Source organism: Ovis aries, chromosome X (assembly GCF_016772045.2).
Source record: "Ovis aries strain OAR_USU_Benz2616 breed Rambouillet chromosome X, ARS-UI_Ramb_v3.0, whole genome shotgun sequence".
Lineage (NCBI taxonomy): Eukaryota > Metazoa > Chordata > Mammalia > Artiodactyla > Bovidae > Ovis > Ovis aries.
This window is the reverse complement of record NC_056080.1, coordinates 37,068,844-37,084,077: the sequence shown is the minus strand read 5'-3', so window position 1 is coordinate 37,084,077 and position 15,234 is coordinate 37,068,844. Positions and strand designations below refer to the sequence as shown.

The following is a 15,234-nucleotide window of genomic DNA, read 5'->3' as shown; positions in this document are numbered from 1 at the left end:
ATTGTCTCTTGAATCAAGCTGGAAATGACAGAAGCCAAGTGATTTGTGTGTGAACAACTTTCATTTCAAAAGGAAAAAAGTAGACTTTAAATACACATGAGAAGATATTCCATCAGTGAAAAAACTTCCTAGAGTAGTAATTCTCAACAGGGTGGGATAAATTTGGAGAATGGGACTGACATGCACATACTACTATATATAAAATAGATACCTAATAAAGACCTACTCAATACTCTGTAATGGCCTATATGGGGAAAGAAACTGAAAAAGAATGCACACATGTATATACAATATAAAAGATTCATGTTGCTGTTCACTTGAAACTAACACAACACTGTAAATCAAATATATACCCCCCAAAATTAAAGAAAAAATAATAATTCCCCACACTCTCAATTACAAAGGAGGTCTTTTAAGGTCACCTCCCATATGATGGTGGTTGAATTTTTAACACCTGTTCAAGGTAGGGACTTGGGAGGGGGGGATGACAAAGTTACTTTAAATACAGTGACACTTTAAATCAGTCTTGTTCTATCACTCATAACAGCATCCTCATAGGTGTGAAAAACAATTGTACAAATGTGTGCCAGACATCTCTGAATAGTGTCAAACATCCCTTGTCAGTGGAGAGGAGTGCAATGCTTCTGCAATTGGTGGAGGTCTGCAGCTCTACAGCTGAGTACTGTTGTTCTAAAAAATTCTGCCGCTCTACTTCAGGTCACCTTGTCGGGAGAAGGCAGGGCAGCAGTTTCCTGTGCAGTGGACAGGGTGGAGGGGTGAGGTGGGAGGGTGGTGGTGATGGTGGTGGGGTGAGGATAGTCCTGCAGCCCCACTCCAAAACAGAATTTCTAAATCCTATTTTTTCTCTTGAGTGCCATCGCTCCTAAGAACCCGATTCATTAACTGTCAAATTTAGGTAATTAAAATAGGAAGCTGAGTGATAAGAAATGAAACCAGTATGCATAATGCAGATGTCTATGGAGGAAGATATTCCCAGGGCTCTAGGAAGCAGGCTAATCAGGAACTTCAATCAGGAACTCATCATTTGGAGACAGACAATTAATTCAGGACAGGAGGCAGGGAGGGAGCAGAAGCACAGGCAGAATCTTAAAATCTCTCTGGATGAATCTCTCGTTGGGAGAAGGCAGATGCTGAAACCTCACACAGGGGAGTCTGGGTGAGGTTTTCTGAAAAAACCACTGCAAAGAGATACTGCTGCATCCTGTTGTGGACTTCTCAGGGATGCTCTGGGTATAAAACCTAGCTTAAAACAGCACTGTTTTATACCTCCTTGGTCTACACCTCCAGAGCGTTTCCAGAGAAACGACCACACAGGGAGGGTGACAGGGAGCCACAAGGCATCACCTTAGGTAGGCTTCTGCAGTGGACACACACATTCTTAGCAGGTTAGAGGCCTAGTCTGATGGGGTTTCTTGTCCCCTGGGAAAGAAGGGATTGGGAATATTTCTGAATTCCCAGCTCTCTTCATATCGTATGCTGATATGAAGTGCCTTTTTTGAAAAAAGAAAAAAGGCTCAAAACATCACTCATTATAGTGTTTACAGTTGGTATTTCTGAGCTCTTTCCCAGTTGGAAAGTTGTTCACAGAGAATATAGTCTCCTGGAATGGAGCACCTGGAAAAATGTGGTCATGGAGGAATAATATATACTGTACTTCCCTCACCTGCTTCCAAATCTTTAGAAACTTGGGCCTAAAAACTGTAAAATGAACTATCACAGTGGGATGGGGGCAGGGTATGAACTACACATTCATGTATTAAGCAGCCAACCCTTGATGGTTAAGATGGGGATCCATGAAAAAGCATCACCCATAGTTTGCATATTAAAAAGCAGAGACATTACTTTGCCAACAAAAGTCCCTATAGTCGAACCTGTGGTTTTTCCAGCAGTCATGTACAGATGTAATAGATCATAAAGAAGGCTAAGTGCTGAAGAATCGATGCTTTCAAACTGTGGTGCTGGAGAAGACTCTTGAGAGTTCCTTGGACTTCAATGAGATCAAGCCAGTCAATCCTATAGAAATCAACCCTGAATATTCATTGGAAGGACTGATACTGAAACTGAAGCTCCAATACTTTGGCCACCTGATGTGAAGAGACGGTTTATTAGAAAAGACCCTGATGCTGGGAAAGATTGAAGGCAAAAGGAGAAGGGAGAGGCAAAGGATAAAATGGTTAGAGAGCATCACCAACTCAATGGACTTAAATTTGAGCAAATTCTAGGAGACAGTGCAGGACAGAGGAGCCTGCTGAGATGCAGTCCATGGGGTCACAAAGAGTGAGATGCAACTTACCAACTGAACAACGCAGTTTGCCAGTAAACATCCTAAATTTATGCCATTAAGCTATTAGTACTGATAAAATGCATGTTTTCTTCAAATAGATTTTCAAAGTCTGCTCTAGTTTTCCCAGCTTTCACAGGGAAGTTAAAATTTCATCATAACTTTAAACAAAGAGAACTCATAGAAGAGAACTGAGTAGATTCACATTGTTAAGGAAGGTTTCTGGAAACAAGTGAATTGACTCAATTGTTAAATGGAATATGAACTCTAGATTAGATACCAGTATCATAATCATGTTGAATTTCCAGAATTTGATCACTGTTCTATGGCTATGTAAGAAAATGACCTTGTTCAGTGTATAAGAGAATATATAGTGAAGTGTTTAGGAATAAAGGGGAAAAAGAGTAAAAGTAAGAATTATAAAGTAAACATGACACAATATTAATACATGAAACTGAGTGAAGGATAAAGGAATTCCTTGCACCATTCCTAAGGCTCTTCTATTAGCTTGAAATTATTTCAAAATAAAACATTTACAAACACCATATGAAGTAATTTTAGAATGACCTATTTAAACACTACTCTTGTTGACCTTCTGTTTTCTCAAGGGGTTGACTGAACACCAAGAGATCTCTTCCAAAAGACTTATCCTATAGCTAAGTCTTTCCAAATTGCAAGGTCACCTTCAGAGGCAAAGAAATGATTGCAACAATCCTTGTCTAGTTCATGCTCCAAAAATGACCCCTTTAATAGCTGATAGTTTTTTTAGATTCCACATATAGGTAAAATAATACAGTATTTATCTTTCTTAAAATAAACAAAAAACCCCTTATAGATATAGAGGGCTTCCCTGGTGGCTCAGATGGTAAAAGCGTCTGCCCACAATGTGGGAGAGCCGGGTTCGATCCCTGGGTCAGGAAGAACCCCTGGAGAGGAAATGGCAACCCACTCCAGTACTCTTGCCTGGAAAACTTCATGGATGGAAGAGCCTAGTGGGCTATAGTCCATGGGGTTGCAAAGAGTCAGACATGACTGAGCAACCTCACATAGATATAGATAATAGATTAGTGGTTGCCAGTTGGGGGTGAGTGGGTAAAATCCATGGAGGGGATCTAGAGGCACAAACTTCTAGTCCTAAATAAGTCACAGGTATAATAAACAGCATGGTGACCAGAGTCAACAATATTGTACTGCCTATTTCAAAGTTGCTAAGAGAGTAAATCTTAAAACTCATCACAAGAAAAAAGTTTTGTAATTTTGTATGGTGACAGATGGTAAGCAGAATTACTGGTTATCATTCTGCAATGTATACAAATATTGAATCATTATACATCTGAACCTAATATGTCAAGTATACCTCAATAAAAAAAAATAATGCATTTTGACATGTAGAAAAAACCTGATTTTTTTCCAACCACAGATTATCATTTACAATTTGACTATTTGCTTATGTAACTATTAAGTCACTCATTTGATATCTTATATTTCTGGATCAGTATACCACTTACATTTGAGCAGAATTTTAGGATTTAGCAGTGTAGCTTTAAAAAATGGGATAAAGGCTTGTAAAACAATCAGAGGAATTTTATGGACTGCTGGTGTGTTGCCAGGCAGAGCGCTAGCACTCTCAAATGTCTCATCCTACAAACAAAATTTCCAGATGAGATTACACAATCATAATTAATCACAAAAAAACCAGTTTCAATTTTGTTTCTAAAATAGTCCCTGAAGTGAAAAAGCCATGCAAGGACTCTAAGGCATGAAAAACAAGGAGAAATTGAAAAATTAATTTATTATATGAAGAAACATAAACAATATTTATTAGAGTGAATGGCTGCTGAGAAGCAGCCTGCAAAAGCTCTCATCCACAATGTACAGGCTGAGAAGTACTGATACATACACTCATAACCATAGTAATAATGTTCTAAGGAGGCTTCCAAGGAAATGCTACATTTAACAATCAATTTTAAAGTTTTATTTTTCCCATTTACAAGGCTGAAAAGATTATATCCACATTCAGTTAAAGTCTAGCAGGATCAGGCATTCAAATTGTAAAGCAAAATTAACAAAAGATGCTGTTATATCCTTTATGAAACATGACAGATACAAAAACGATAAGCTCATCTGCTATCAAAAGCAATTTCTCAGATTTCAGTGGGTCTTTTTCCTCCAAGTACTATATGTTTGAGTGCTAATTTTTTACGTAACTGATGGTAAGAGAAAGGGCAACTGCTGAGTTCTCTCCAAGAGTAAAAGACCATTTACACTTGTCCTTCCATAAGGTAAAAGGCCGACATATTCCCTGAAGACACTCACATGAATGATTTTATTTGTTTCTTTTCTAACAGTAAAACAAAAACAATAACCTGTTTCGGGATTTGAGTAACTATAAAAACAACTCCTTTAAACATGCATGGCACTTTAAAAACATTTTCAAAGCATTTTCACAGCTATTACTTAAATTTGTTCTGCTGACAACCTTGTGAGGTAGGCTGGGCAAGAATATCATGCAAATCTGATGGGTGAGGAAACTGAGGCAGAGATCAAGTAAGTAATTTGCTGGGTTATCAGGGTGATGCCAACCTCTATACTGCACTGTCTCCAGTAATGAAGAAAGTCTAAACATGTTTCATGACCTTGTTTCAATATATTTGGAGGAAATACTTCACTTCTATCCAGTCAAATGATAGTAATTCAGTTGGTGCATCTCTTATGACAAGTTAAGGCATGTAATTAATTAGACAAAGCACTGAGAGTTTTAAAAATTGGAATTATAACTGAAAAAGATGTTTTAACTCTCAAGATAGGAGATTTGCTGGTTTGTCTTTAGGGCAACCTAGTTCTGCATAATTTTGTCTTTTTAGAGGTATAATATAAATCATTAAAAATTTTTTCTCAGTTCACTAGGATTTAAATTTTTGCCATGAAAAAAGCAGTGGTTTCTTTCCCCAAAGTGACTACATGTATATGGTCCCAAAGTGGGGGTATCTGCATATCAAGAGTTAAAGATGACAAAATGTCCAATTTAGTTACCAAACCTTATAAATATCCTTATAAATGTGGCTTAAAATTGGGCTTTGGGAGTGTGACAGACCATCACAGTTAGATTGATTTGGGGTCACTCAATATGCTTACCTACATGCTACATTAAAATGATTTTAAATTTATTTGAAGGCCCAGATTTTGTAATGGTTCTTGAGACAGGCTTCCAAATGAAGGCTGGGGAAGTACTAGTCTCTCTATCCTGGTCTAATTCTGACCACAACTCCTGCTCAAACTCACCATTTTAACCTGTACCCCGACAAACTAGCTATTAGAAACTGGATGGTTCAGAAAGTTCAGCCATTAGGGTCCTAAGACTGTCAACCCTGACTGACCTGCAATGTCCAGCCTTGTCAGTGACAGGTCACCTGCTCCCAGGTATTTCATTATCAAGGGTTTTATGGTACAAATAATGGCACTAGATCCAGGCATTTTCCCTGGACAACTGAGGAGATTCTGCAGATCCTTTTACGAAAGAAACAGGGTTCCAAATTAAAGGAGAAATTATACTGAAGATAGGAGAGTGTAGGAGGATAAAATTGAAGTTCTTATTTAAATTAACTCATAATCATACCAAATCAAGGTACATTCAGTTAAAGATAAAACTCTTCTGGTCATGCCATCTCTGAAAATTTAAGTTTCTGAAGTCTGTATCTAACTGAAGGGGGGAACTCTGCTCCTTCAAATAATGAAACTTAAAATGCCCTATATACCTGTGCTAGGTGAGGAATTTCTATGGAGTTTTATACTAGAAATTTCCAAAACTGTAGGATGGGACTGAATCTTGAAGAGGTTAAGCCTACCTTCTAGCAGAGTCACATCTTCAACCATCACAAGAAGGTAAGAATTCTGCTTATAAAAGCCAAAATCATTTTGATATTTTAACAATCCCCTCGATCCAGAGTTTCTCCAACATATCGAAGGAACACTACTTCTCTAAAACTCTATGGCTTCCATAACCAAATTTAGAATTCAATTTTGCATCCATGGATTCTTAAGAATAGAGTTTGCAAATACAGACTTTTGAGTCAATGAGAAATAGGAGGCCAAGGTTGCTATGGCTGGTTATGTACAAAGAGCCCTAGTGAGATGAAAATGGAACATCTGTCTATTCAAAAACCAAACTTGAACAGCTTTCTCTGAAAACTCTGACAGGAATGATGTGGCTGATGGCAAAAACCCCAGTGACCATCTCTGGTCATCAGACAGCTCTTAGGTGAGAACTCTTCTCGGGGATAATAAAACATTAGGCTACCTAAACCAGTAGTCCAGAAAACTAGAACAGAAGAAATCCCCTGTCCTCATTCTATGTGATGGCTCTCAACAGCCAACTCAGTTATCATGGGTACTTTGTCAATGACAAGGCCAGTAACGTCTGGTCAGCTGTGAATGGTGGTGCTTTAGGCTGCCTCTGCAACACTCACGGGTTCCCCTGACTTCTCTCCATGGTTCCCACTCACCTGACCAAGAGCTCTCTAAAGGGGAGCAACTCACAAGGAGTTGAGAGCTAAATTCCTGCTTTGTTAATTGTGCAGGGCCCATCACTTGCATGAAGAACAGGGATCAACCCAGCAAATACTACATCTGGGCCTCAAGAGATTCAGGTCCCACTAAGCAGAAGAGAGTTCATCAGTATTCAAGATCTGGCTGGGCATGGAACTTATTTTACTGCTAGAAGGGGTCTCCTCTCTGTCTGTGGGTGACCTTAGGTCTGTATTTTCTGCAGACTCGCAGGATTCCCGCCGCCTGCGGTTACAGCAGGCACATTTTAGCCACTCCTGAAAGCTTTCAGAAGCATTAGGGGAAAAGAGCTTTTTGCAAGGGTGGAAGAACTGATAGAACACAACCATGAACAGAATGGCTGTGCAGTACCCAATGAGCAACTGCAGCATCAGCAGGGGTGCACACACATACATATAGATATCCGTCTTGTAAAGATACCACATGAGGAGGAGGAAGGCATTCTCGATGAACCTCACCATGTAGTACACCAGGAGCCGGTACCAGTTCTGAGACTTGCTGATGAGGTCGGGGTTGTTGATTTTCAGCTGCACCGCCGACCAGCAGAACATGTTGATCCCGGCGTAGAGGAGGGTGAGGAAGCACAGCACAATGGTGGTGCCCAGCCGACTGAAGGCCTTCTCAAAGTTCTCAGGGAAGGGGGAGCCACTGCACCAGAAGAGGATCCAGGGGTAGAAGAGGAAGCCGAGGAAGTTGATGAGTATGTCTATGACCACCCAGGCCTTCAGGACAGAGGTAAAGAGGACCAGGACAATGACTCGGGTGACAATCTCAAAGCTCCTCCAGAGGAAGATACAGACATAGGCCAGGGGCTTCACCTTGACATCATATTCATCGTATTTGATCTTGATGGCTAGGATGTTACAGCGCAAGGCTCCGTACACAATGGACAATAGGGAAAGGACCATGAACAGACCTGAGGAGAGAAGAGAAAGAGTGCTCTCAAGTCTCCCCTCCACCAAGAATCCTCCTGTGGCGGCCGTGGTCACGCCCCTAGCCGCACTCCTTGGACCCTTCTGTTTTATGTGCACAGGCAGACTGCCGGCTGTCAGGGTCACTCACTGTGCCTGCGGGCTTTTTTTCAGGGTTGCAGAAGCCTGCTGTGCCCAGGTGCCAGGCAGGCAGAAGTGCCCCGGAATTAATACCCTGGGAGAACCCTTCAATACCCCAACCCTAGCCCTGAAAAGAGCTGGAATATAACAAACCAAATTTCCCTACCCTTTGGGTAGAATAATTTGGAGATGTGTGTTCTGTACTCTTGGGGTTAACCAAAAAGTTCCTTTGTGTTTTTCCATAGCATTTTAAGGAAACATCAAGTGAACTTTTTGGCTCAGTATTTATCGGTGTTTCCTCACAGGATTATTTTCTAGTCACCCACAGAAACTGTTGTCTAATAATGCTCCCTTTATTGTCAACTTTCTCTTCCCTGTCTCACTACCCTTCTCCCATGGTTCTTACACCTTTTTCTAGAAAGACCTGTGCTCAGATTCCTTGTCTTGGTCTACTTCATGGTCAACTGAAACTAAAACACCTTTGGACCCCATTTTGCTCTGTCTGAATATGAAGAGTCCTTTACATGATCCTCAAGAAAAAGAAAGACAAAATGATTGTCTGAGGAGGCCTTACAATAGCTGAGAAAAGAACAGAAGTGAAAGGCAAAGGAGAAAAGGAAAGATATACCGATTTGAACACAGAGTTCCAAAGAATAGCAAGGAGAGATAAGAAAGCCTTCCTCAGTGATCAATGCAAAGAACTAGAGGAAAACAATAGAATGGGAAAGACTAGAGATCTCTCCAAGAAAATTAGAGATACCAAGGGAACATTTCATTCAAAGATGGGCACAATAAAGGACAGAAACAGTATGGACCTAATAGAAGCAGAAGATATTAAGAAGAGGTGGCAAAAATACACAGAAGAACTATACAAAAAAGATCTTCATGACTCAGATCACCACGATGGTGTGATCACTCACCTAGAGCCAGACATCCTGGAGTGTGAAGTCAAGTGGGCCTTAGGAAGCATCACTACAAACAAAGCTAGTGGAGGTGATGGCATTCCAGTTGAGCTATTTCAAATCCTGAAAGATGATGCTGTGAAAGTGCTGCACTCAATATGCCAGCAAATTTGGAAAACTTGACAGTGGCCACAGGACTAGAAAAGATCAGTTTTCATTCGAATCCCAAAGAAAGGCAGTTATCAAAGAATGTACAAACTACCACACAATCACACTCATCTCACATACTAGCAAAGTAATGTTCAAAATTCTCCAAGCTACGCTTCAATAGTACATGAACTGAGAACTTCCAGATGTTCAAGTTGGATTTAGAAAAGGCAGAGGAACCAGAGATCAAAATGTCAACATCCACTGGATTACAGAAAAAGCAAGAGAGTTCCAGGAAAACATCTACTACTGCTTCACTGACTACACTAAAGCCTTTGAGTGTGTGGGTCACAACAAACTGTGGAAAATTGTTCAAGAGATGGGAATACCAGACCACGTTACCTGCCTCCTGAGAAATCTGTATGCAGGTCAAGAAGCAGCAGTTAGAACCAGACATGGAACAATGGACTGGGTTCAAATTGGGAAAGGAGTACGTCAAGGCTGTATATTGTCACCCTGCTTATTTAACTTATATGCAGAGTACATCATGAGAAACACTGGGCTGGAGGAAGCACAAGCTGGAATCAAGATTGCAGGGAGAAATATGTGCAAATGACACCACCCTTATGGCAGAAAGTGAAGAGGAACTAAAGAGCCTCTTGATGAAAGTGAAAGAGGAGAGAGAAAAAGCTTGCTTAAAACTTAATATTCAAAAACCAAAGATCATGGCATCTGGTCCCATCACTTCATGGTAAACAGATGGGGAAAAAAAAAAAAACAAACCAGTTTTCTTGGGCTCCAAAATCACTGGAGATGGTAACTGCAGCCATGAAATTAAAAGATGCTTGCTCCTTGGAAGAAAAGCTATGACCAACCTAGAGAGCATAATTAAAAAACAGAGACATTACTTTGTTGACAAAGGTCCATCTAGTCAAAGCTATGGTTTTTGTAGTAGTCAGGTATGGATGTGAGAGTTGGACCACATAGAAAGCTGAGCACTGAAGAATGGATGCTTCTGAACTGTGGTGTTGGAGAAGATTCTTGAGAGTCCCTTGGACTGCAAGGAAATCAGTCCTGAATATTCACTGGAAGGACTGATGGTGAAGCTGAAGCTCCAATACTTTGGCCACCTGATGTAAAGAACTGACTCATTTGAAAAGACCCTGATGCTGGGAAAGATTGAAGGAAGGAGAAGGGGATGACAGAGGATGAGATGGATGGATGGCATCACTGACTCAACGGACATGAATTTGAGCAAGCTCCGGGAGTTGGTGATAGACAGGGAAGCCTGGTGTACTGCAGTCCATGGGGTAGCAAAGAGTTGGACATGACCAAACAATTGAACTGAACTTTACATGGTGTGTTTTGTTTCCTCGATTAACTTATAGGCTCCTGAGGAGTCAAGAGTGACCCGGTTAGATATTTCTTCTTGAGAACCTCAACATATAGCCGTGTAGAAACCGAAAAAGAGAACATGCCATAATATACTGCTCATGAGTTCCTCTCTATCTGTAGAATCTTTTAAATATATATACTGACTATAGATTGCTCACTTTTCTTTGGTCTTCAGTTATTTTCTTAAATTCTATACATTGCTAAAGAAGTGAGGACCTCACTGTTGCCAAGAATCTGTCTGTCTTAGCCTAAAAGGCCTTAATATTTCAAGAAATCTCAACCCTACTTATTTATTTCTTAAAATGACTTATGGCTAATGGGTTTACTCAGTTTATATAGAGCAGCAGTATGTTGGGGGTGGGGCCAAGATGTGGCTCATTGAATGGACCATGGTACTATGTTTGAGAGCACCACACTGCTGGCTGTGAGTTCTATTATCTTAAAAATGTAGTGCTAACCCATGAGCACTACATGATGTTGAAGCTGAAACTGCAATATTTTGGCCACCTGATGCGAAGAACTGACTCATCTGAAAAGACCCTGATGCTGGGAAAGATTGAGGTCAGGAGGAGAAGGGGACGACAGAGGATGAGATGGTTGGATGGCATCACCGACTCGATGGACATGGGTTTGGGTGGACTCTGGGAGTTGGTGACGGACAGGGAGGCCTGGCGTGCTGTGGTTCATGGGGTCGCAAAGAGTCAGACATGACTGAGCGACTGAACTATACTGGACCCCTGAGCACACACTGCGTGGTCAAAACTGGAATACAGTCACTTACTGTAGGCTGCCACCACCTTCAAATATTAGAGAAGGGAGGGACAGGAGGTGGGGTTTGGAGTTAGGAACCGAGAGTCTCGCTCTGGTTTACTCTGGTCTCTCCACGCCTCACTGGGGAAATGGTATTCTCCTTGGGTTTTGTTTTCTTGCCCATAAAATTGCTCTGTATAAACTGAAGCATCTTAAAATGCAAAGTTCCTATTACAAAATTGTCTTTATTTATAATTTAAATGTGTGGAAATAAAGGGTTCTTTTTCTTAAGTTCTGAATCAATGGAGCTTTGGTAGTTAAGTTTCCTGGAAGAAGCTCAGTTTTACTTAAAGCATCTGTTTCTCTCACAGTCTTGTTGCACAGATTTAAATCACTGATATCATTCTCTGGAAAGACTGTCATCTACTGATCAAATTTAAAAGACAGAAATACTATCACAGGAGTATACTGGGAAGTAATTGTACTGAATTATTTTTCCTGAGAGGTTAGTTCAATGGAGCATTATAAAGCAGTACATACTGATGATACACTTTTTGTTTTTATTGAAGTATAGTTGATTTACAATGTTTATTAATCTCTGCCGTACAACAAAGTGACTCAGTTGTACATATACATACATTCTTATATTCTTTTCATCATGGTTTATCCCAGGTGATATACTCTTATATGTGCTTGTGCTCAGTTACTAAGTTGTGTCCAACTTTTTGCAATCCCATGGATTGTAGCCCACCTGGTTCCTCTGTCCATGGGATTTCCTCCTCCACGGGATCTTCCCAACCCAGAGATGGAACTGCATCTCCTGCATTGGCAGGCTGATTCTTTACCACTGTGCCACCTGAGAAGTCCATACTTTTATATGTGTGGTTACAAATTTCTACAGATCTTAACAATCTAGTATTGGATCCATTTCTTTTAGTCCTTATGTTTTTTCCACTATAAGAAAAATAACATCAAATGTATAAGATGAGCTAAGCATAAATTATCGTTAATTATATATTCATATACATATATATGTATGTATATGAAGCGACTGAAGTGACTCAGCAGCAGCAGTCTTTATCTTTGGAGAAGGCAATGGCAACCCACTCCAGTATTCTTGCTTGGAAAATCCCATGGACGGAGGAGCCTGGTAGGCTGCAGTCCACGGGATCGCTAAGAGTAGGACACAACTGAGCGATTTCACTTTTACCCGTTGGAGAAGGAAATGGCAACCCACTCCAGTGTTCTTGCCTTAGAATCCCAAGGACGGGGGAGCCTGGTGGGCTGGCGTCTATGGGATCGCACAGAGTTGGACACGACTGAAGTGACTTAGCAGCAGTAGCAGCAGCAGCATACATATAATCTTTACATTGTTATATTTATGGTTACTTACTATTATTTAAAATTACTTACTACTTTTAACAATGCAATGACCCAAACAATTTTTTAAGCATCTATCCATTTTTCTCTTGTTAGGTCAATTATTTCCAAATAACATGTTTTTCTCTACAAGAGAGTTAGCCAATTATCACCCAATTGGTGATTTATAGCATTTAACCACTAAAGCCTTCTGAGAATGCAAGAAAATTACCTTGAAAGCACTGCCTTCAACCATCATTCCTATTGTTGGGTGCTCCCTTCAAAATGTCACCGATAGAAAGGTACTTGGGAAGAGAGGTATACCTGGGAGACAAGGATCCTGTACAAAATGAGTGGAATGTACATTTCTACCTCTAGAATTAAGTGGTTATCTAATGAATGGCTAGGACGATATTCAGGCAAATACCTACTTATTCAGACTTAAATGGGGAAACATTCCTGACATCACTTCCCAACCTTCTCTTCCCAGAGTCAACACAAAAGGGGGTCAGTTGGAGGTCCCGCCCATTTATGTGGCACTTCATAGAAGCCTAATATCTCCTAATAATCTTATTCTCATATCTGATGAGTGTGTGTGGGGTCAGGGCGGGGGTCAGGGGGGCATTCTGCTATTTTTATTTTTTATTATAAGGCGAGACATCACTTGAGGTAAAGCTAAAAGGGAGGTTGTGGCAATATTTCAAATAGTTGCCACACTTAGAAAGCTTCTTCCCACTCAATTCCAGCCAAATCAACTCCTCCAAATAAAGTCTTCCTATTTCACAGAGAAATTCATTGTTATTAGGAATGAATTTTCTCATTTCCTGACTTGACACCAAAACCTTAATCTCTCTGTTAAGTGAGGGAGAACATTTTATTCCTCAGGATTCCTCTTAGGAGGGGAATTCTATTTGTAGGACAAGGTCAGCAGTTTCTCTGTGGCTTTGGAGAGAGAATCAAGGCTGTTTCCAAGATGGAGACCCACTGGGAAGTGGGGATTCTCTGTAAAGTGACTACTCTCCACTGGATCTTCAATAAAATGACTGAATTCACAAAATGCTTGGGTGGAACAGATTTTTCAAAAAATAGCTAATGACTTCAAGGCAGGAAGTGAAACAATCCGAAGGGGTACAGTACACGGCGGCAGAGGAAAATTGGAGGACTTAGCACAGAAGTTTCTGGAAATGGAAATCTCAACCAGATTCTGAGAGGCTGTGAGTTTTGCCTCTTTTGCTGTTCCCTCAGTAGACAATGTGTCTTTCTTACTATTTGGAGCCAGGATCTCCACCTGTACTGTACTATATCACTTGCCTTCTCCAAAATCTTACTCAATTAGGATCTTTCTCTTCTAAATTTTCAACTGCTCACAGACATCATGGATACCTTTATGTCATCACTTGGTACCTTGGGTTTAGTGCAAGCTCTTAGAGGTAGCCACTGTTTCATACAGATTTTTACTACTAGCACCTAGCATAGTGACTGGCACAAAGTTGGTAACTGATACATGTATGTTGAATAAATGAATGAATTGAAAACTGTATAATCCATGCTGCTGCTGCTGCTAAGTCACTTCAGTTGTGTCCGGCTCTGTGCGACCTCATAGATGGCAGCCCACCAGGCTATCCCGTCCCTGGAATTCTCCAGGCAAGAACACTAAAAGAAAAAAAAAAAAACCCTGAATAAGGAATTGAAGCTCTAAGCCTCTCACAGATGCAACTTAAGTGAGAACTCTTGAAGCTCCTTCCCAGAGGGTGACTTCTGGGGTTATAGGCTTCCTATGCAAATATATCTGCTTTATGTGCCTTTCTCAATCATGAAGTTGCACCTGTTTCCAACACTTCCAGAAAAGTAAGATCCAAATTAGAAAAAGTCTTTGAGATCTAATTTTAGACTCTAAAGAATCTCTTTTAGGTACATAAGAGACTTGCAAAACAAGGTTAGGAATAGAGCAATTTCTGGTCTCAGGACGAACTAAGGAAGCTAGTTACCGCTTCAGGATGTGGGGCCCAACCAGGATTAAGACAAGTCTGGATTATCTCAGCAGTGGTATCCCTGGTCAGTTATCCAGATCACTGTTCTTGCTGGAAACCATGGCTTATTCTTACTTGAGTTATTTTTCACCACTTATTATAGGACCCTGTGTTCTGCTTTAACTCCACCCTAGGCCCTGACAACTACAAATTGCTAATGAAAAGACTGAAAATGAGCGAGATCATCATCACTCTGAGCTCACACTCATATCTGCCACTTTCCCTCTCCAGCTGCTATCACAAATATTGCTTTGGTCCTTTATTGAAACAGCTTCATTGAGACATAATTTACATACCATACGATTCACAATTTAAACTGTGTAATTCACTGCTTCTTTAAAAGTAGATTCACAGATATGTACACCTGTCACCAGAGTCACTTTTAGTATGTTTTCATCACTTCAAAAAGAAATCCTATATATAGGTCTTTAGTTTCTTTAGGAAGATATATTCCTAAGTATTTTATTCTTTTCGTTGCAATGGTGAATGGAATTGTTTCCTTAATTTCTTTTTCTACTTTCTCATTATTAGTGTATAGGAATGCAAGGGATTTCTGTGTGTTGATTTTATATCCTGCAACTTTACACTATTCATTGATTAGCTCTAGTAATTTTCTGGTGGAGTCTTTAGGGTTATCTATGTAGAGGATCATGTCATCCACAAACAGTGAAAGTTTTATTTCTTCTTTTCCAATCTGGATTCCTTTTATTTCTTTTTCTGCTCTGATTGCTCCA

General features: G+C 40.3%; 1 protein-coding gene across 1 annotated transcript in view; it reads right to left on the bottom strand.

The window, feature by feature from the left end:
* Positions 1 to 4,075: 4,075 nt before the first annotated feature.
* The window catches only part of XK (X-linked Kx blood group antigen, Kell and VPS13A binding protein), a 51,459-nt gene continuing 40,300 nt past the window's right edge, over positions 4,076 to 15,234 (bottom strand). Inside the window, exon 3 of the mRNA XM_027963535.3 lies at positions 4,076 to 7,781. Within this exon, the coding sequence (XP_027819336.1) occupies positions 6,955 to 7,781 (827 nt within the window). The 3' untranslated portion in view covers positions 4,076 to 6,954. The remainder of the gene's footprint in view (positions 7,782 to 15,234) is intronic.